The 23533-nt window shown below is 40.0% G+C and overlaps 1 protein-coding gene across 1 annotated transcript in view; it reads left to right on the top strand.

Annotated features, from left to right (window-relative positions):
* Positions 1 to 23533, top strand: part of LOC125458664 (UAP56-interacting factor-like) — a 44126-nt gene that overhangs the window by 8259 nt on the left and 12334 nt on the right. Inside the window, exons 3-8 of the mRNA XM_048544100.2 lie at positions 9063 to 9209; positions 10251 to 10417; positions 10515 to 10633; positions 13632 to 13719; positions 18871 to 18920; positions 20184 to 20246. Coding sequence (XP_048400057.2) covers positions 9063 to 9209; positions 10251 to 10417; positions 10515 to 10633; positions 13632 to 13719; positions 18871 to 18920; positions 20184 to 20246 — 634 coding nt within the window. The remainder of the gene's footprint in view (positions 1 to 9062; positions 9210 to 10250; positions 10418 to 10514; positions 10634 to 13631; positions 13720 to 18870; positions 18921 to 20183; positions 20247 to 23533) is intronic.

Raw genomic sequence — 23533 nt, 5'->3', positions numbered from 1 at the left:
AAGCTCTGTGTGCGCCCAATGTCTTAGGTAATGCTGATTTCTTTCTCTCTGTCTCTCTGGCTGTCTAAAACAGTCAGTGGCCATTATTCCTTTAGATAAAAGCTCCTGACAGCTATTGTATTCATAACCATGTCTGAACAGTCACAGATTACTCTTAATGCTACAGACATTGATCTTGCAGCTTCAGTTAGCAGGAAACCTTAAACGAACAATTTTTCTTCATGTGCCTTGGCTTTATGCAGTTGAAGCACTTCTGATTTTCAAAGCATTTCTCATCTGAGTCTCCTTTAAATGGTCTGGGGCAGCTCTGCACTGTCTATCTGGCTTCCCTTTTTCTCTGTGGACTATTGCAATGGTACTCAGCCATCCTTATCCCTTTTTGGTCAGTGACAGCTTCATGACCCCAGCTTCTCTGAATTTACGGATGTGTGTGTTAACTAAGTCACCAGCCAGAATTGTTTCCTGCCTGGGTATTTATACCCCCTGTTCCTCTATGAGACTATATTGAAAAGAGTTTGAAGTTATGAAAAATTACCCTGTATAGCGTTTTGTAATTGGCTTCCATTTCCAGGGCCACATACAAGCTGGTGATGGTATTTGTATCCAATGTGTGTCCAGACAGGCCTTTCTTGATGTTATGAAAATTTTGTTTATATGTATCTGTGGTATTTACTGGTACCTGCTTAAAATAGACCTGTTTGTTGCCTCAGAGTCAACAGCACTCTCCCTGATTAAGAGCAAGTACACTCATAAACTTTCCCAGACAGCCTGCTCTACAACAGCACTGTCCAACAACAGACTAGCTATTTTAACTGATGTGCTAATCTTTCAAAAGAGATAAAGGTGTCCAACTCTTTTGTTTTGTAAAATGTAGGGATTTAAATGGGCAAATTTGAATCCTTTAGCCCCTAAGTTTGAGTGAAGCATGGTTGCCTCACCATGACTGCTGTCAGTCTCCCAGCTCAGCTTGAGCTGTTTCAATTTAAATCGCCTTTCTTTTCCACTGGCTTTCCTGAAATTCTCTTTCTTTTTTTTCTGTCTAGTTCTGGTCTCTCCCCCTCTGTCTCTCTTTCCTGGATCTCTTTTCCTCTTTTTTTACTTTTTGAGAAATTCTAATTTAAATCTTCTTCTGATATTAATTTATCTGTTTCATCTCCATTTCAAGCTGTAGGCATTTTGCAAGTTTTGTCTTCCTGATTTTCAGGTGAAGCTCCATCTCTAAATGCTTGTCTATCACTTTGAATTCATCGAAGGGTAAGGTTTTGAGTTTTTCATAAGTTACTTTGTGCTCCTCTAAGAAAACCTCAAGGTAGAACTTGGATCTCCTAGTACTGTTTAAGTCTCAGGAACAATCTCTGTAGGTTTTTTTTAAATTGAAGGAAGAATGTGTTTCCACTCCAAATTTGTCATTAGTCAATGAATTCAACAATGAATTAGCCCCCAAATTGGTTATAATCAGGAGAGGAGCGGTCATGATTCTCATCTTTTTGAAACCCCCCCTTTCAGCCGGCCACAACAAATGCCACCTTCTACTTTTTTTAGCACGTAGCTATCACACTTCAGTTATCTTAGTAAACCAGATTAAAAATGAAGTAGACCAATTTCAAAGTTTTCTTGAGTGAAAGGGTTTTATTGAACAAAAAAATAGCAACAACAAATATACACAAAATGCAGATTACGTTGCCAAAAAGATGCTGGGCAGCGAAGTATATAACCTGGGCAGGAAGGTACAAGTAGTTGGAGGTTATGGTTTATTTTCGGTCTTTTGAGTTGCAAGAGTGAAACAGGAATTAGACCCCTCAACTGAAGTCCTGTTTCCTTCAGTGGAAAAGCTTGCACATGCCCCTGATTTCTCAGTCAGCTGTGGTTTTCCCAAGTCATTTCTTTCCCAACGGCACTTATTTGCTCAGGTAGACCAACAGGAGGCTGGAAGAACACAGCAAGCCAGGCAGCATCCAGAGGAAAGGAAATGTCAATGTTTTGGGCATAGCCCTTCTTCAGCACTGGATATGGGGGTAGGGGAGCTGCAGATAAAGAGGGGGTCAGTGGGGGTTGGTAGCTGTATGGTGGTGATAGGTCGACACCGGCACGGGTTGAGTTTGCGAGAGGTAGAGAGCAGCTTTCAGAACACTTGTTACGTTCACTTCATGCTGCTTTCTCTTCAAGATTGTCCTAATCTCCATCTTAAATGGAAGACCCCTTATTTTTAAAACTGATCCCCCTGTTTCTAGTTTATCTCAGGAGGGGAAACATCATCTCTGCTTCCACCCTATTAATCCCTTCAGGATTTCATATTTTGCACCTCTCATTCTTGTAAACCACAATCAACACAGGCCAAACTTGTCCAGTCTTTCCTCAGAAGTTAATCCTTGCATCCCAGGACTCAGTTGAGTGAACCTTTTCTGAACTGATTCTAATGCTGCTGTACTCATTCTCAAGTAACAAGACGAAAATTGTGTACGGCACTGCAGACATAGTTTCATCAAAGCTCTATATAATTCTACCAAAACTTTCCCTGCTTTTATATTCTGTTCATCTTGTAATTAGTGGCAACATTTCATTTAGCTTCCTTGTTGCCTACTTGACCTGTATACTAATCTTTTGCGATTCCTGCTCCAGGATGCCAAATTCCTTTGTTCAACTTAGGTTTTCTTTCTTTCTCCATTCAAACAATAATGTACATTTCTATTCTTCCTGCAAAAGTTGACAAGTTCACACTCCCTAAGTTATCCTTCACCTGACAATTTCTTGCCCAGACCACTTAAATCTATTGAAATTCCTTTGTAGATTTTTTACATCTTCAGAATTTAATTTCTTACCTAACTTTGTGCCATCAGCAAATTTAGTAAGCATACATTTGATCTCTTCATCGGAGTCATTTATACAAATTGTAAATAGTTAGGTCTCCAGCACTGATTCTTTGCTAATTCATCGCTAACAGTTGTCAACTCCAAAATGACTCTTCTATCATGTCTCTCTGCTACCTATTAGCCACCGAATCCCGCCGTCCTTGATCATATGCCTCTCCCTATGCCATAACCTCTTACTTTGTTTGGCAATGTTTAGTGAAGTAAATGCCTTTTGGATTTGCTAAGATCCCTGTTATAACACCTTAATAGTATATTCTAATATTTGGCCTTTGACAGATGTTAGGCTAACAAGCTGTGGTGGTATGCTTTCTGTCTTCCTCCTTCTTCGAATAGAGTAGCTATATTTGCTATATGCCAAATTGATGGGACCTTTTCAGATCAAGGGAGTATGAAAAATTATAAACAGTACATTGTCTATCTCTGCAACCCAACACTGGGGGCCTGAAATGACGTCCAACGGGTCCTGGTAATTTTTCAGCCTTTAGTTCTTTATCTTGCTACCCATTCTCTGGTGATTAAAATTTTTCTAATTTGCTTCCTCCCTTTATTCCACAATTTGATGCTGATGAACTTCCTCAGTCAGCCATAGATGGTGTATCATCCTCCTAGAGTATTTATTTTTCTCATGGGAATGTTTCTTTGCTGATCATAACAAAATATCTTATTAAATGTCCCTCACTACACTTCTATTGAGATTCCTGTTAACCTATTTTCCTAGTTCACTTAAGCCAGCTTAATGCATTTTTAATTCCTTTTATTTAATCTTAACGCATAGGTCTTGCACGTAGTCTTCTCTACAAATTGAGTGACAAATTCAATCATGTTATGATCGCTCCTTCCAGGAGACTCCATTAGTATGGGGTAACTTATTTATTAATCCTGCCCCATTGCACACTACTTGGTCTCGAAAAGCCCAATCTCAATTAGTTCCAGAATGTGCTGCTTCAAGAATGTTTTGGGGATAATATCTATGAGCTCATAAGACCGTAAGACAATAAGATGTTGGAGCAGAAATGGGTCATTCCATTGATTTTGCTCTGCCATTCAATGAGATCATGGCTGAATTGATAATCTCCAAACTTACTTTGCCTTTTCTCTATTATCCTTGATTCCCTTACTGATTAAAACTTTGTCTATCTCAATCTTGAACATACTTAACAACCTAGCCTCAACAATCCTCTGGCGGTAAAGAATTTATCTTCAGAATTTAATTTCTTACCTAACTTTGTGCCGTCAGCAAATTTAGTAAGCATACATTTGGTCCCTTCATCGGAGTCATTTGTACAAATTGTAAATAGTTAGTTCCCCAGCACTGGTTCTTTGCCAATTCATTACTAACAGTTGTCTACTCCAAAATGACTCATTTATCGTTTCTCTCTGCTACCTGTTAGCCAACCAGTTCCTCTGTACTTGATCATATGTCACTTCCTATGCCATTACTGCTTACTTTGTTTAATAATGTTTAGTAAAGTAAATTCCTTTTGGATTTGCTAAGATCCCTGTCATAACCACCTTAATAGTATATTCTAATATTTGGTCTTTGACAGATGTTAAGCTAACTGGCTGATGGATTTACGACCATCTAAGAGAAGAAATTACCCTTCATCTCTGTCTTAAACATGTGACCCTTTTTCTGAGATTATGCTCTCTGGTCCTAGACTCTCCCACAAAGGAAAACAACCTTAGTGTCCCACCCCGTCAAGTCCCAGAAGACTGTTATACACTTCAATGATGCCACATTGAAGGGTTCTTCTAAATTCCGATGAGTACAGCCCCAACCTACTCAACCTGTCCTCATAAGGCAGTCTCTTCATACCCAGCATCAGCGTTGTGAACCTTCTCTGACGGCCTCCAATGCTAGGATATCTTTCATTAGACAAGCAATCCAAAACTGATCTCAATATTCCAGCTGTGTTCTGACCAGTGTCTTGTATAGTTTTAGTAAAGTATTCCTACTTTTATACTGTATCCTCTTTGAAATAAGGGTCACATTCCATTCGCCTTCCCTATTATTCATTGAACTTGAATGTTAGCTTTTTTTGTGATTCACACGTGAGGACTCCCAAACCCCTCTCTTCTGTAATTTTCTGCTGTCCTTTTCCATTTTAAATAATGTTCAGCCCCTCTATTCCTCCTGCCAAAGTGCATAAGATAATTTTTTCCCATCTCCAGGCACTCTCTGCCAAACTGATTGATCCAATCAATTCATAGATTTCAAAAACCCATGATAATTACAGTGCCTTTCTTACATGTCCCCATTATTTCTTCTTTATACCTTGCACTACTTATTTATTACAGTTCAGAGGCCAATAATCTATTCCCATACTTATCTTCTTCCCTTTTCTGTCCCACATCTCTACTCAAAACTGAATTAACATTTTTATCTTTAGGACAGCGGTATAGTGGCTCAGTGGTTAGCTGCCTCACAGTGCCAAGGACACAGGTTCAATTCTATGATGATAACTGAATTTAGAGCCATAGAGCTGTACAGCATGGAAAAAGACCCTTCATTCCAACACGTCCATGCTGACCAGATGAACTAAATAAATCAAATCCCATTTGGCCCATATCCCTCTCGACTCTTCCTATTCACATACCCATCCAGATCTCTTTTAAATGTTGTAATTGTACCAGCCTCCACCACTTTTCTGGCAACTCATTCCATACAGACATCACCCTCTGTGTGAAAGTGATGCCCTGTAGGTCCCTTTTAAACCTTTCCCCTCTCATCTTCAACCTATGCCCTCTAGTTCACGACTCCTCCCATCCAGGGAAAAGACGTTGGCTGTTCACCCTGTCCATGCCCTTGTGATTTTATAAACCTCTAGAAAGTCACCCTTTACCCTCCAATACACCTGGGAACATCGCCCCAGCCCATTCAGTCGCTCAGCGTAGCTTAAACCCTCCAAACCTGGCAACATCCTTGTAAATATTTCCTGAGACCTCTCAATTTTCACAATATCCTCCCAACAGTAGGGGGGGGCCAGAATTGTACGCATTATTTCCAAAAGTGGCCTAACCATTGTCCTGAACAGCCACAACATGACCTCTCAACTCCTATACCCAGTGCACAAATGGAAACAGAAGTTGCTGACCGTCCTCTGAAGGATCACCCTGAGGAAGGCTCAGTGGACCCGAAACATTGTCAGACCTGCTGAGCTTTTCTAGCAACTTCTGTTTTTGTTTCTGATTTATAGCATCCATAGTACTTTCAGTTCCTGTACCCAATTACTGACCAATGAAGGCAAGCATGCCAAATGTTGACTTCACTATCCTGCCTACCTGCAACTCCGCTTTCAAGGAATTATGAACCTGTAGTCCACGGTCCATTTGTTCAGCAGCTCTCCCTAGGACCTTACCTATAGATGTATAAGTCCTGCCTTGATTTGTCTTTCCAAAATGCAGCACCTCATGTTTAAGTAAGTTAAACACCACCTGTTACTCCTTGCCCCATATGGCCCATCTAATAAGGTCCTGTTGTACTCTGAGGTAACCTTCTTCGCTGTCCACTACACCACCAATTTGTTTCTCATTATTTGTATAAATGCCATCCTTAATTATCAGAACGATGTGACTACACTTTCCTAGCTTTCTGTCCAGCTGAAAATGTGATGTACCCTTGAATGTTCAATCTTGGTATTGTTTACTGCCGTCACATCTCTGTTATGGAGTCAGGAAGTAAGTACCTTGTCATTTAAAAAAAAGTTTCTAACCTCCTCTTGTATTCATGTATGTATGTGGTCCAGTTAAGGTTCTGATGGGATGCATTGCTGACTTCCAGAATGCTGATAGTGAGGATTCAATAATGTTTGACACACTTGTTGGAATTAGTCACTTAAGTGACCTACTTGTAATTATCCATAATTGCTATTGAACTGAATGGCTTGTTGGGTCACTTCAGAGGGCAGTTAAGAGTTAACAACATTGACGTTATTCTGGAGTCACTTAAGGGCCTGGCTGATGTCTTTTACCACAGGAACTCAAATGGGTTTTTACCACGATTGATAGTTTCATGGTCAGCATTACGAGCTTTCCATTTCAGGTTTTATCAATTGAATTTCAATTCTACTAGCTGTCACTTAAGGATTACCCCAGACCTCTGAAATACCATTCTCATGACATTAGCAGTATTGCCAACATTGTCCCTGATGATTGGTCTCCAATGACCAGAACCATTTTTCTTTCTTTGAGGTATGACACCAACGAATGCAGTATTTACACTTTATGTACATTGATCTCAATCTGATGCAATGTCAAAGAGTTTTGCATCCTAATTTGACAGTGAAAGCACAATGCAAGTGTAGTAAAAGCAATGTGCTAATGAAGTGTCCTTGACCCAAAACATGAGCTGGATTATAAAGGCACCTACCCATCATATTCTTCTTCTGGTGTTGTGGGTGGATGGAGACATGCCCGGAATCTCCAGAGGAAGGCCAGAGGTGACAGAGGAAGTGTGCAAATCAGCTTGCTCCTTAGCTGTACTTACCCCACATTGCCTTCCATGCACCAGATCCCTCATTATACCCACGTCCTCTCGATGAAGAACTCAGGAGATATATCTTTGAAACAAGGATGATCAAAATATACCTGATGTTCTAATTGAGCTTACCCTTAACCACACTTCATACTGAGAAATATGCTCATTTGAAAACATATTAAAAATTAAAATAAAAAAATCTGCTCTGGTCATCACGCTGTTTTTAAAACAAGCGTCTATTTCCAATCGCCACATCAAAGGCATCTGATCCTTTAGTGACTTCTTAAAACACTGATCTCTGGCAATTAAAATGTGATCACAGCAGCTTGGACATGTTTCTGCATTTTTGAAACTGTCAAACATTCGTAATGAGCTAGGCTGTAACAATAAAAGCTCTGAGAAATGAACAATGGCACCTGTTGAAACTGGGTAGAAAAAAGTAGCCTTTTAATGTAGCACATCCTGTAAATCAAAGCAGTATGGGAACAGATAAGAATACTTTTTGTTTCAGTGAAAGCTGCTGAAAATTTTGTTTTCCATTTTAGGAGTACACAGATATTTACATATCTTAAGATTATTCTACTAGAAATTCAAACCATGTTTCTTTTTGCATTTAGAATGTGTAAAAGCAGATTTCCTTCAAGGAGAAAATATGCTAATCCATCCCAACACTTACTAATATATATCATAATACTGATCAATATGATGATAAACAACTTTAATTAACAGAACCATGTAATCAATCACTTCAGCAAACATACATCTAAATTGCAGAATAGCGTCAAGTAATTGAAACTGAAAGGGCAAATAGTTTATTTTCTCTATTCCAAAAGGTGTAAATGAAATCGTTGAAACTTTTCTTTTGTTCCCCACTTGAAGTCTCCTGTACTTCACCCTCTTCTATGAACCCCATCTACCCACTGAAGGGACCTGAATTACACTTAAATTGCCCATCCCAAGATGGAGTAAAAAAGGGCAGGAATGTTGCAAGCTAGATGAATGCCTGCATCCTTATCCCACACTAGCAAAAATGGGACTGAGGCCAAGAGTCCTAGCATCGGATCCTGTTATAATTTTTAATAGATTCTTGAACGCTACATGTTACATCTTTTTGGTTCTTACATGCATACAGTGGAGAAATATGTAGCGGTTTGATTCAATAAGCAAAAATGTCCATTTTTGATAGGTTACAATATTTTAATTTCAAAAGTGCACTGTTTTCAGCTGCTGCAAGACACTTTAAATGTTTTACACTTCCCAATAGCCATACTAAACACTCAAAGCAATATGTAAATATACTCCTAAGTCATTTCCTGTGAGGTTGACAGTCTTCAAGATTAAATTGTCCCTAATTTAGATAACATTTTTCTTCAATCTCTTTCAATAAGGCAGTAATGATGGGCAATGAAAAATTCTCATTACATCAATTCAGAATTTGTAATTGTAGAATTATAGAGCACTTCTGAAGTTAAAACTGAGGCATATTAATCCAGCTTTTCTTTACATATTGTCTGATATGTCAGACTTATCTGTAAAATATGTTTGATGTAATGTGGCACAAAGAACCTAAAATGTCCCACTTTCCAATTTTGGCACCCATTTCACCTTTAGCACACGAAGGTAAGGAGAATGTATTGAATTCTGCATCGGAAAACACATTCCAATTTTATGAGTAAAACTATAGTAATTTTTAAAATGTTTTTATGTTTTTATAGATGACATTATTGAATTGAATAAAAGGGAAACCGACCCTGCAACAAACACATTAGTGATGACGAAAGAACAGCAGAAAAGGCAACAGAATTTAGATTTTCATAAGCTGCAATATCATTTTGGAAGAAGAGTGCAGCAAAATGTACAAGGTGACCTCAAATTCATTGAATATAATCATGTAACTAAATGAGTGAATGCTGACCTCTGCAAGCCCAGGAACTGAAGAATTTATCTTACCTTGCTTTTTATTGCCAGATTTATTAGTATCCCATTGCCAGCAACTGATCTCTTGTGTAAGTTAGTGACCAATGGTATTATCAATAAAGCAGGAGAGAGGGATTTTCTTTTTACTAGCTGAAGTGAAGCTGCAATTCCATTTATGAAAGACTTATCTATAATCTAGCTTGCAACAAACATATTTATCCCCTATTATCCATTGATTGAAGTACAACGAGTAAAAGAATACAATAGACAGAAAAGTGCCAGTGAATGATTGAAAAGATAAGGTAACATTGTCTTATTTTTGCTTAAGTCCTCAAAATATACAAAAATAATGTTCAACTTGAATAGTCTAGCCTGTTTATTACACAAGTACAGAGATGAAATTCTGTGTTCGATAATATAGAAGTGTAATGAAAAGGGTGGAAGTTTTAAAACAATATGGATTGTTAGGTTAAAGTGTAAAACAAACAAAAAAGAGTAGAGTAAAATGAAAAAGTACGTTTAAGGTTATAGTAAAATGCAGAGCAAGAAATTTTTTAAAAATATATTAAAGACAAGTTCAGGAATGGAAATGCCTATCATGATTATTTTTAAACACTACTTCTAATTTGACTGACAACCTGCTACAAGCAGTTAAATGTGGATATCGTATATGTTGTTAGCGTGGAAACCCGCTGATAACTCTGTCATATTTGCTAAATATATGCGTAGTATAAGAATGTATACCAGAACTTGGAATTATCAAGAAGCCAGGTATGGTATAGGTCAGGTGGGCATTCTTGCCCCATTCTCTGGAACATGCTCCTGTCTAATGTGACTGCAGACCAGGAACCTCTGTGTCATAAAATGTAACTCTTTTCAAAGTCATTTTATTGATTCATCACTAGTGTTGAATTCCAGCATTTAATGTGGTCACTAACGTGTCCAAGTACGCTCATCAAATTGTTTGTTTGTGTCAATTTCAATAGGATCCAATAGACTAAGGAGAAGTACTTCTGAATTGCAAGGGTACAGCAGAGTTAATCGACGTTGGCTGACACAAGGTAAAAATATCACATCAAGATCAGGTGGAAGAAGACCTATTGTTGCAGCAAAAGGAGTGAGCCCTTTGAATCGTAAAGCCAGTTTTTGCATGGTAATGTAAATCTATCTGTTGAACTCTAATAGCCCTTGTTTTTATGTAATATTGTCTAGTGTTTTGAAAATAACTTGAAATCCAGTGTTCTTTCTAGGATTCACAACAAATTGCACCCATTAAGAAAGGAATTCAATGGATTATGCGGAGAAGAGCGCAGCAGGCCCAGAAGAGGTTCAGGCTAAGAAGACAGGGACCTCAAATTCCAAAAAGAAGGTAACAAGCAATAAGTGACCTAATTGATACATAATCCATATTTGCTCCTTCCAACCTTTACACCCATGAAGCAGCAATGATCTCTGTCTTTTCTCCCTCTCTCTTTTCCTTTCTCTCTCCCTTTTTCCGCCCCCCCCCCCTCGTGCTCTCTTGCTCGCTCTCTCTTCTTCGCCCCCCTCTCTTTTCCATGCTCTCTCTCCCACCACAATATCTAGCCTCCCCTACCTATCACTACCAACCCTCATCCCACCTGTTGCTTTGATTCTCAGCTATAGTTTTAATACTTAAAAGGCAGCAGGTCCAATCTAGGTGCTTGACATGTGGGAGACTAAAGCAATATAATGAGGTCCCATTATACTGAAGTGCCAACTAAAGTGAAGCTTGTGCTCTGCCACACCAATCTCTCTCCAAACCTCACAATAGCCTTGGTCCACAAAAAGGCAAAAGAGCTAAATTCCAAATGTGATGTTCACTACCTTAACAGCAAGGCAGCATTTGACTTTGTGTGATATGAAGGAACCAAAGAAAAACTGAATTTGTTGGCAATTAGGTGAAAATTCTCCACTGATTGAACTTAAACCTGGCACAGAGGAGGATGGTGTAGTTGTTGAACGCTTACCATCACCGCACCCACATCATTGCTGTGATTTGTCACAATAGTGTTTTTAGCATAACCAACTTCAGAATCATAAATGTAATAATTGTTGATGTATAGACAGTGTTCAATTGCATTCGCAACTCTTTATGTAATGAGGCAACTGGTGTCTGCATACAGCAAGAACTGGATAGGTTTCAGGATTGAATAAATGACAAATAAAACTCAAAACACACAAATGCTAGATTATTGCTATCTCCAGCAAAAGAGAGTCTAGCCATCTCCCCAAGACTTTCAATGACATTAATGTCAGCTTTTGAGCTACCATTGATCAGAAACTGAACTGGACCAGCCATATAAAGACCATGACTACAAGAACAGGTCAGACACTGGGAATTCTGTCACTGATATCTTAACTTCTGTCTTTCCAAAGCTTGACCACAAGGCACATATCAGGAGTGTAATGGAAGGTCCTCTACTTTCTTGATGAATGCAACTCCAGTAATATTCAAAAACCTCGACCCCATCCAAGATAAAGCAGCCCACTTGATTGACACCCCATTCAACACCTCCAGCATTCATTCCTTGCCAATGACACACACCTTATAAATAGAAGATGTACAGCAGCACTTTCCAAGGTTTTGTCAATTGTCTATTCTAAACTCTTCATCTGTACTGCCTAGAAGGACAACTGAAGCAGATGCATAGAAACTAGTCAGTTCTCTTGCAAGCCACACAGCAATCCCAAATTCATTGACACTTGTTCAAAACCCTGGAAAATCCATTTGAGAAGGTAGCTCATCATCATTGTTCAAGGGTAATTATGAATGTTCAATAAATATTAGCCTTGCCGCCAGTGCACAAACTGCATTGATAAATAGAAAAAATTCAGCAGACTTTTTGTGTCTGTACATTTTCTTGAATTGATGTAGATATTAAGGGGGAAGCACAATGGCTTCAGCTTACAAGAAAAGTGAGAGGAACAAAGAAAGTAACTGTTGGTATGAAGAATGATTGTCACCATGAGGAACACTAGGCCAATTTGACTGTAAGACTTTTTTTTACAATGGAGTGGTATATAGTCAGCCAAAGGTACAAACAAATTGTCCGCAATATGCAATTAAACACATTTTCCTATAGAATCAATAATACATTGTAAGTACAAACTTCAGTTTTATGTTGCCAAATAAATTGCACTGACGAACTTTTACCTTGTTACTTCTCCAGAATTAATCTACGATTTCCACTAAGGTCTGATTCAGCTAACATCTGAACTTTATGGTAGACAACTGCAAATTGATCTACACTTTTGTTGACAAGATAATAATGCTGTAATTCAATTTTAAAATTTATCTCCAGGATCTCTTAATTGTCTGGTATCCATTACCAGCCACTGATTGTTGCTTTCCTTGGAAGCCCTTTGGCGCTAAACTAAATGTCCACAGACTTGTCATTGTGTTTGACATCAAGTTGAGCTTCTGAGCATGCCATCACATGGAATGCTTAATTCTACCCACAAAATGGCTCCCATCTCCGCTTGTCCCTCAACTCAGCTACTGCAAAAATTTGCACCCAATCCTTTGTTAGCTCTAGGTTTGACTATTCCATTGTTCTTCATGACCAACCTCCTAACTTTCATTTTACATAAATTTGAATTCATTCAACAATTTGTTGTGCTTTGCCTAACTTCGATCAGGACCTGTTCACCCATTATACCTATATTCACTTTCTTACAATGATTTCAAGTCCAGCATCACCGTGATTCTCAAGTTCCCATCCTTACTTCCAACTAAGTCCTTTGGATCAGTCCATCCTATCTCTGCAGCCACCCCAATCCTAAAAATCTTAGAAATTTCTACAGTTCTTCAAATTTTGTCCTCTTGTATGTTCCTGATTTTTAATCCATCATCATTCCATCATTGGTAGCTTTAAAATGCAAGCTCTGGAAGTCCTCTCAATCTCCTACCCTGGCTATCTCTCACCCTTGCTTTTAAGATGCTTCTTAAAGCCTGCCTTCTTGTCCAACTTATTGATCAGAAGGTCCAATATTTCTTCTTCTTTCTGCCTGTGATATTTTGTTTGTTACACACCAATGACGCATCTTGTGATGCTTCACCATGTTAAAGACTCTTTTTATAATTGCAAGTCTTTATTTTAATCTGATGGTGCCCAGGTTTGGTGTGAAAATTAAGGGAGAAAGGAGGTGGGATTAGGAATTGGTGTATAGAGAAAATAAATTTTTTTTTTGGCCTCCATATTCCTCCATTTCAATTTCAACCGCTGAATGGAGTTACATCAATCCAGTGCCAGTTTTGAGATATGCTATTAACGATGTAATTATTGAAATACTGTTTAGTATTTTTCTTCAAAATAGCTTGTAATTGTGATCTTTTGTCATTGTAGGAATATGTTCCAGAATAGAGGGCCAAGGCAGCAGACGAAACAAACACAGAAGCAACAACGACAAGCCATAATCAAAATTAACAGAGGGGTGTGTTTCACAAAATAGATTGACATTTTTGAAGAAGAATTTGAAGGAATGCAATTGACTTCAGAGAACACCCTACTGCAAAGCAAAGATTACCTAAAAAGACAAAAGGCTACTCTTCTTTATTGTATTTCAGAATAGCTCCTTCATGTTGAGTGCCCTTTCCCAAAGATGAGTTGCAGTACACTGATCACCTCAAGGTTAAGACCACTGCTCAATTTCACTAATAACACAGCGTGGAGCTGTAGGAACACAGCAGGCCAGGCAGCATCAGAGGAGCAGGAAAGCTGACCTTTTGGGTCAGGACTCTTGAAGGACCTTCACCTGAAACATCAGCTTTCTTGCTCCTCTGATGCTGCCTGGCCTGCTGTGTTCCTCCAGCTCCACACTGTGTTATCTCTGACTCAAGCATCAGCAGTTCTTACTATCTCAATTTCACTAAGTTTTGTCAAGGTCCGAAAAGTGGAAACCATAGCCTGTGTGCCATCTGGACTGTACAGGACAAATTAATTAATCCTGGTTCCTCCATTACAAGGCATTCATGAAGGACATGAGGTGGAAATTAAGAATTTCACTGTTGTAGCTATGAGCCATATTCCCTTCAACTACCACTTGCCACTTGGATTGTAAAACTACTGAATTTATTCACACATTTTGAAGTAGCTGTTTCTCACACTTTCTTCCAGAATTCACCTAATATAAAGGAAAATCCCAAAAGTCTTCTATAGACTTCTATAAACAGTAAGATTGATCACAAAATCAAAGAGGTGATTTACACATGGAGGCAGGGGGCATGGATGACATATTAAATAAATATATTTCATCTGTCTTTATAAAAAAAGGAGGATGGTGCCCAAATCACGGTGCCAAAGGAGGAAACTGTCTCTAGAGGGGTTCACAAGTAATAAGCAAGAAATCTTGGATATATTGTTGGCACTTCAAATTCACAAGGACTGGAGCCAGGTGAGATGCAGCCATGGATTGTGAAATAAGTGAGGGTAGAAATTGAAGGAGCACAGGCCACAATCTTTCAGTCTTCCCCGAACTTGGAGGAGGTTCCAGAAGACTGAAAGTTTGCAAACATTATGGTCTGTGCAAAAAAAATTCCAAAGATAATCATAACAATTACAAACCAGTTAATTTAACACCAGTGGTAGGGAAACTTGTAGAATCAATTATTTGGAATAGAATCAATAACCACATGGGAAAAGGTGGGTTGATTAGGAAGATTGGGAATGGATTTCTAAAGCTTGATTAACTTTCTAGATTTGTTTTGAACAGAAAAGGTCAATGAAGGCAATGTGTTTATAATGGATTTCTAGAAAATGTTTGATACAGTTACACACAACAGATTTATGAGGAAAGTTGTAGGCCATGATTTAAGAGAGATCGTAGCAACATGAATACAAAATTGGCTGAGTGCTAGGAAGAACAGTCATGGTCAAAGAATATTTTTTGAACTGGAGGAAGGTTTGCAGTGGAATTTCCCAGGGATCAATATTGGGATTCTTACTTTTCCTGAAATGTGTTAATGATCTGGATCTTGGTATGCAGGGGACAATTTCAAATTGTGTAGATAGCACTAAATGTGGAAGAATTGTAAGTGTGAGGACGGTGTTGAAACTTCAAAAGGACATTTACAAGCTGGTAAAGCAGGCGGATAGGTGACAGAAAAGGTTCAATGCAAGTGAGAGGTGACACACTTTGGTTGGAAGAACATTGAAAGGCATTGTAAAAAAAGGGGTACAGTTCTTAAAGGGGTGCAGGAGGAGAGGGACCTGGATGTGTCCAGAAGAAGGTGGCAGTTGAGAGAACAGTGAATAAAGCATGCAGTGTTCTCAGCTTTATTACTGGTGGCATGGCATAGGTTACAAGAGCAGGGAGGTGGTATTGAACCTTTGCAAGGCATAGATAGATCTCAGCTGGAGTAGTGTGTGCAGTTGTGGGTGTCACACTGCAGAAAAATGAAAATGCATTGGAAAGCATGCAGAGGCAATTTACACCAATAGTTCCAGGAATAAGCAACTCCAATTATAAGGACAGATCGAAGGAAGTGGGATTGTTCTCCTTGGAGAGAAGGCCTAGTGGAGATTTGATAGACATTTTGAAAATCATGACTGGGCTGGATGGAGTAGATAGAGAGAAACTGTTCCTACCTATAAAAACAACACTGAATGAGAGGGCGTAGAAAGCAGTTGTCAAAAGAAGCAGTGGTGATGTGAGAGAAAAACTTTCTCACAGTGAGCAGTTAAAGTATGGAATCCCCTGACTGGAAATATGGTGGAGACAGGTTCAACCGATGCATTTAAGAGGGCATTAGATCATTACTTAAGCAGAAACAGCACGCAGCATTTCAAGGAAAAGGCAGGTGATTGGCATGAAGTTGAAATGCTCAGAGAGCCAGTGCGAACATAGTGGGCTGAATGGCCTCCTTCTGCAATGTTATCATTGTATTAACATTGATTCTAAGTAGGCAGTGGCGGAGCTTTCTCAGCAATTGTGGTGAAAGATAGCCGCAGCTTTAAAGTACTGGCCTCAATGATGTTGGGCAAGAAGGCTACGGGTGAAAAACAGGCATTTGAATGCCACTTCAGAAATTGAGTCTAGCTAATGAATGGATATTTGAACCACTGGCCAGATGAGAGTGGAGTGGCGGCAGTGGGAAGAAGAGGATTGCAATCATGAAAGGATTCCATAAGTATAATTTCTGTTGATTCTTCGCCAGACATCTTTGCTTCAAATGATTGTCAAAATGCTCAGTACACGTTCTGGTCAGTTCCCATCTAAAGTGGCAGTCATGACCCAATTACATCATGCTGCATTTTAAGTTAAGAATATTGTCTGAAACAGAGCTGGTCTGTTGGGTTTCTTGTTTTAAACTGTAACTAGCTGGATTTCTTGGATTAAGAGGGCAGTAATGTTTCTAGCTGGATTTTTAAGAAAAATACCGCCCCATTAATGCTCGAGGAAATAAACTAAAATTGATCACAAAGAAGCGTCTTTTTTATGGTAATAAAGGATGGCTTTTGATCATGGAATAATAAGAACAGTTGAAAATTAACATAAAGAAAACAAAACAGAGATCATATTTTGTTGCTAGCACAATACATATTTGTAATAAAAATTAAAACCCAATGTGAAAGATTCAGTATGTTGGTCAAACTTGGATCATTTAAATTTGCTGGAAAAATGTTAGCATAGTCGAATAATTCAGCACAGAATGAGACCATTTAGCCTATCACCTCTTTGGTAGAGCTATCTAATCAATTCCACGCCCCTACTCTTTTCATTGATTCATTGAGGTGTACCATGCAAAAACAGATCTTTTGATCCAACTAGTCCATGCCGACCATGTTTCCCATTCTAAACTAATCTTGTTGGCCTGCTGTTTATTCCTCTAAACATTTTCTATTCATGTAGTTATGCAAATATCTTTTAAATGTTGTAACTGTACCTGTATATACCACTTCCTCCAACTGTTCATTCCATATACAAACTACCGTCTGTGAAAGTTACCCCTCAGGCCCCTTTTAAATTGTACTTCTCTCACTCTAAACAGGTGCCTTCTAGTTTTGAACGCTCCTCCTCTTGGAAAAATACATTTGCCTTTCACCTTGTCCATGCCCCTCTTGATTTTATAAACTTCTATAGCATCATCCGTCAACCTCCTATGCTCCAAGGGAAGACACTCCAGGCTCTTCTTATAACTTTTAGGCTATTGACCATTGTAAACAATGGTCTTTGTTTCTGTCTCTTATCTCCATGTATTGTCCTCACTGGCTGCAGGCTGATAGCTATGAGCTATACCATATTATAACCACAAGCAATATGAGAAAGAATAGTCTCCAAGAACTACCTCAGTTGGGACAGGAGCAGAATCCATGCTGTCAGCATTATTCTTCAACAAACACTAACCATTTGAGCTCACCAACCCATACTTTTTCTGCTCACTTACTTTGCTGGACCCTTCCGTGATTTTACAACCGCTATCAAATCTCATCTTTGTTCCTCTTGGAGCAAAAAACCAACCAATCTAACCTCAGAAATGTAATCCTTCAACCTTGAACCATTCAATCTATTCTGTTTAATCCTCTCCAAACCCCTCTCATCCTTCCAAAGGTGTAATGCACAGAATTAGACACAGTACCTCAATTTGGATCCAATTAATGTTTTATATAGATTAAACATAATTTATAGATTTTTGTTTCCAATGCCTCTACATAAATCCAGTATTTCATAAACTTTAATAATTGATTTGTTAATCTGTCTTGCCAAGTTCAAAAATGTATGCACAAGGACCCTTTCATGCATCCTCTTTCAAATTGTACAATTTAACATCAATTGTCTCTCCTCGTCCTTCCCACCGAAGTACATCCTTTCCTATTGAGTTGTACTTTTTTCCACTTCAAGAAGTTGCCCATTTCACTTTTAAATGTTATCATTGAATTTGCTTCTACCATCGGTTCAGACAGATACCAGATGATGAAAAGTCATTGTATAAAAATGCTACTTTGTGTTGGCCCTCGTTCTTCTGCCATTTTCCTGGGATATGCATGCTTTAAATTCTGATACTTCTGCCACTGGACCAGCTTCTCTTTATTTACATTGTCAAAACCGTTCATGAATTTGAAGACCTCAATGAAATCTCTTAATCCTCTGTGTTGTATGGAAAACAACTCCATCTACTCCAATCTTTCCACATAGCTGCAGCCTATTATACCCCATATACACTTTATCCAAGGCCTCAGCATCTTTCCTAGTGTGATGTCCAGAGCTGAGTGTAATATTCCAACTTAAATGTTTGTACTGTGACTGTAAATGTTTGCCATATTGAGCAATAAATATTTAAGAGTTTTTAGAAATATTATCTAACCAGAATTTCCATTACGATGATCTATCTGAAGAAAAATCATCTAGACTTGAAAATGTTAGCTTGCTCTCTCTCTGTCGAAGCTGCCTGACCTGCTGTGATCTCCGGCATTTGTTACTTACAGTACACATTCCAGCATCTGCAGTCATTTGCTCCTACCGGAAATTTATCTTGGATTGTTTCTCTTTAGTGACAGCAATAAAATTTGTAGAATCCAAAGTGAATAGGATGCCCTGAGCTAAGAAGTTTAATTCATTTTACTTATTCATTTGTCTCATTTTTAGTTTCCATCACTGGGTGTAAGAGATGGGCAGAAGAAGCAAAGAACTAGGATGTAAGTAATTGTCTTTTAGAAATATGTTCTATCAAAGGTTCTAAGGTCTATGCATGGGTTCAATTCCTGCACAGCAGCAGTTACTATGATCAATTGTCCTTCTCAACCTCTCCCCTCATTACAGGCATTGTGATCCTCAGGTTAAACCAGCACCAGTCCTGTCTCTCTGAAAGTGGGTGGGGTGGGATTGGGGGGTGGAGTTAGCTCAGTTGGCTGCACAGCTAGTTTGCATTGCAGAAGGAAGCCAACAGTGTGGGTTCAGTTCCTGCACAGGCTGAGATTACTGTGAAGGACTATGCTTCTCAACTTCTCCCCTCACCTCAAGCATAGTGACCCTCAAGTTGGGCCACCACCAGTCTATCTCCAATGAGAGAGCAACCCTGTGGTAACTTCTTATGTATTTGTAAAGCTAACAACTCCATACGTGCAATGCTAATTCCCAAACCCATAGACCTCCAAACTTGCTACCAGAACCTGTGATAACACTATCTCCCATGTTCCATCTCCCCGAGTCTCTGAATCACTCGCCCTCAATCTGTTAGCCCTGCCCCTCCAGGGACTAACAGCTGACTGACTGAAAGTTAGACCTGTTAACCAGACTGGCTTCCAGGTGGTAAATCTGTTGATGACATCTCACAAATAATATGGGGTTAAAATTTCAAATTATGTGGGGGATTGGCTATCTTTGGCTCCTGGGGATTCATAATATGTGTGTGCAGTGGTTGAAACTCTCCACTGGAAGCAACAGAGCCAAATAAGATTAGCAACTGAGATATAATATGAGGGTCTTTTAATTATAGTAAATCACAATTAAACTTGCGCCTCACCTATGTATATTGTAAAACATTATACATAGGATCTGTTTCAAAGGTGCAATGTTGTTGGGAGATTGATCAAGCTTTACTATGAGGGTTTGCAACCTTGACTGAATATTTTAACATGTTCCAGTCTATGCGCCAACTCAAAATATATTTCTTTTCATGACTCTTTCCTCAAAATACAAATGCAATGCTCCTGACAGCATGCATTGAGGTATCCTAAAGAAAATGGGATTATTTGATGAGGCTGTTTGGAAAGCAAGATGGCTCTAAGATGCTGGTAAATTCTCCCAGTAGCTTTAATGAAGGAAATCATGCGCTTTGTGTAAATCTAAGTTGTTTGAGAATCTGGTTATCACATTGCTTTAGTGATTTCAAATGTATTTTTACATGGTGTTAGACTGGGTTGATTTTAGATTGATCACTGCATACCTTTGATTTCTAGGTGGCGACAGCAATCCACTTCCAGCTCCATCCTAACAGTATCCGTGCCTAACCAGCAAGCAGTGTAAGTCAACATCAATAAAAAAACCTTCTTCTAGAAAAAAACTTAAACCTAAAAATATTCCTTATACCAGCATATATATTTCCATTGCTCGCAGTGAATCATAGCATACATTATGTATTTCAGTGGGATATTATCAGCAAAGTAGGTATGGAAGGAGATCTTGGGGAACCTGTAAATATAAGATCTCCAACAGCTTTACCCCATCCTGCAGCAGAGATTAAGCGGGCATTCACATTACAGCGCAAAACATGGTGGATGCTGTCAATCTGAAACAAAATCTGTTACATTGATGACTGTATCGGCGCCGCCTCTTGCTCCCCAGAGGAACTCGAACAGTTCATCCACTTCACCAACACCTTCCATCCCAACCTCAAGTTCACCTGGGCCATCTCCAACACATCCTTCACCTTCCTGGACCTCTCAGTCTCCATCTCAGGCAACCAGCTAGTAACTGATGTCCATTCCAAGCCCACCAACTCCCACAGCTACCTAGAATACACCTCCTCCCACCCACCCTTCTGCAAAAATTCCATCCCCTATTCCCAATTCCTCCGCCTCCGCCGCATCTGCTCCCAGGATGAGGCATTCTACTCCTGCACATCCCAGATGTCCAAGTTCTTCAAGGACCGCAACTTTCCCCCCTGCAGTGGTCGAGAACGCCCTTGACCGCATCTCCCGCATTTCCCGCAACACATCCCTCACACTCCGCCCCCGCCACAACCGCCCTAAGAGGATCCCCCTCGTTCTCATACACCACCCCACCAACCTCCGGATACAACGCATCATCCTCCGACACTTCCACCATCTACAATCTGACCCAACCACCCAAGACATTTTTCCATCCCCACCCTTGTCTGCTTTCCGGAGAGACCACTCTCTCCGTGACTCCCTTGTTCACTCCACACTGCTCTCGAACCCCACCACACCCGGCACCTTCCCCTGCAACCGTAGGAAGTGTTACACTTGCCCCCACACCGCCTCCCTCACCCCCATCCCAGGCCCCAAGGTGACTTACCACACTAAGCAGAGGTTCACCTGCACATCTGCCAATGTGGTATACTGTATCCATTGTACCCGGTGTGGCTTCCTCTACATTGGGGAAACCAAACAGAGGCTTGGGGACCGCTTTGCAGAACACCTCAGCTCGGTTCACAATAAACAACTGCACCTCCCAGTCGCAAACCATTTCCACTCCCCCTCCCATTCTTCAGACGACATGTCCATCATGGGCCTCCTGCAGCGCCACAAGGATGCCACCCGAAGGTTGCAGGAACAGCAACTCATATTCCGCTTGGGAACCCTGCAGCCCAATGGTATCAATGTGGACTTCACCAGCTTCAAAATCTCCCCTTCCCCCACCGCATCCCAAAACCAGCCCAGTTCGTCCCCTCCCCCCACTGCATCACACAACCAGCCCAGCTCATCCCCTCCCCCCACTACATCCCAAAACCAGCCCAGCCTGTCTCTGCCTCCCTAACCTGTTCTTCCTCTCACCCATCCCTTCCTCCCACCTCAAGCCGCACCTCCATTTCCTACCTACTAACCTCATCCCACCTCCTTGACCTGTCCGTCTTCCCTGGACTGACCTATCCCCTCCCTACCTCCCCACCTATACTCTCCTCTCCACCTATCTTCTTTTCTCTCCATCTTTGGTCCGCCTCCCCCTCTCTCCCTATTTATTCCAGAACCCTCTCCCCATTCCCCTCTCTGATGAAGGGTCTAGGCCCGAAACGTCAGTTTTTGTGCTCCTGAGATGCTGCTTGGCCTGCTGTGTTCATCCAGCTCCACACTTTGTTTTCTCAGAAAGAACGGGAGTTACTTAGCAGGCCAGGCAGTATGTATAAAGAGAGAAGAACAGAGTTAATGAATCAAGTCAATGACCCTTCATCAAAGCTCATTAGAGCACTGGTGAAGGGTGATTGACCAGAAACACTAACTCTATTTCCCTTTCCAAAGGTACAATTGGAGCTGTTGAATATTTCTAGTATTTGCTGTTTCAATTTCACAATAAAGTTTTCTACAAATGATAACAAAAATGTTCCCCCATCCTCAGTAGTTGGAATCTCCTTGTTAGTCAGTTCCTCACACTGTCAAACACAGCTGCACATGAATTTACACCCAACTCTGCCAAGGCATACACATATACAGCTTACAACTGAGTGTATCTCTAGAAGTATATTCCTGGCGGCACCTGAATCATTGGAGATCAGACCCGCTCTGTTCAACATCAGCCAGGAACCTTGAACATTGAATATTGACTCAGCTATCGACCCTTAGAACTCCCATTATTGTTCCCAGGTTGAAACTGATCTTGAATTAGATATAATTTCTAATTGATTCAGAATTTCTGTAGAATACCTAGAGTTGGTGAAGAATACAATACATTTTATCATTTGTGATTAGCGTCAGAAAATACCTTTTTAAAATTGTTGAGTTAATGTGAAAGACCAACTGTTAAAAGATATGATAAAGTTGCCTTGGTCTTACCAAGCCATGGATCTGCTCTGACATTAGAGAGAGACAACTGGTGGTCCTTAGCGTCAACATGCCTCAATAAGAGGAGAGGTTGAGAAGGAGAGTCCATCATGATAATCTCAGCTGGTACAGAAATTGAACCCATTGCTATTGGCACCAGTCTGCATTGCAAACCAGCCATCTAGCCAAATGAGCTACCCAACCCAAGACCTGTTCACCCATTGCAATTATATTCCCTTTCCTGCATTAACTTCTGGTCTAGCATCACCTCAATTTTAAAGTTCTCATCATAATTTTCAAAAAAACCTCAATTGCATCAATCCTTCCCTATCTCTGTAGCCACCCTAACCCTACAAATCCTGGAGATTTCTCCACTTCTTCAAATTCTACCCTCTTATGTGTCCCTGATTTTAATCCACCATTCATTTCACCATTAATAGCTTTAGTATCGAAAGCCGTAAGCTCTGGAATTCCTCACAACCTCTATTTTCTCCATTTAATGTGCTCCTTAAAGCCTGCCTCCTTGCCCAAATGCTTGGTCAGCCACTCCAACATTTCTTCATCTAGCTCACTGCCCCAATTTGTTTGGTAACAATCCAATGAAGTAACTTTCACCATGTTAAAGATTCTTTATAATTGCAACTCTTGATTTTAATCTGATGGTGTTTGGGTGTGGGTCGGGTGACATGCAAATAAGTGAGGAAGGAGGTGGCGTTGGGAATACAAATGGGTGTCCTAGGAAATAAACGTGGCTGGTGTATTTTTTTTGACGAACCTAATTCCTCCACTCCAATTTCGATTGCTGAATGGGA

The sequence above is a fragment of the Stegostoma tigrinum genome, chromosome 15 (genome assembly GCF_030684315.1).
Source record: "Stegostoma tigrinum isolate sSteTig4 chromosome 15, sSteTig4.hap1, whole genome shotgun sequence".
In the NCBI taxonomy this organism is placed as follows: Eukaryota; Metazoa; Chordata; class Chondrichthyes; order Orectolobiformes; family Stegostomatidae; genus Stegostoma; species Stegostoma tigrinum.
The sequence above is the reverse complement of the archived record's forward strand: the minus strand, read 5'-3'. Positions and strand labels throughout refer to the sequence as shown.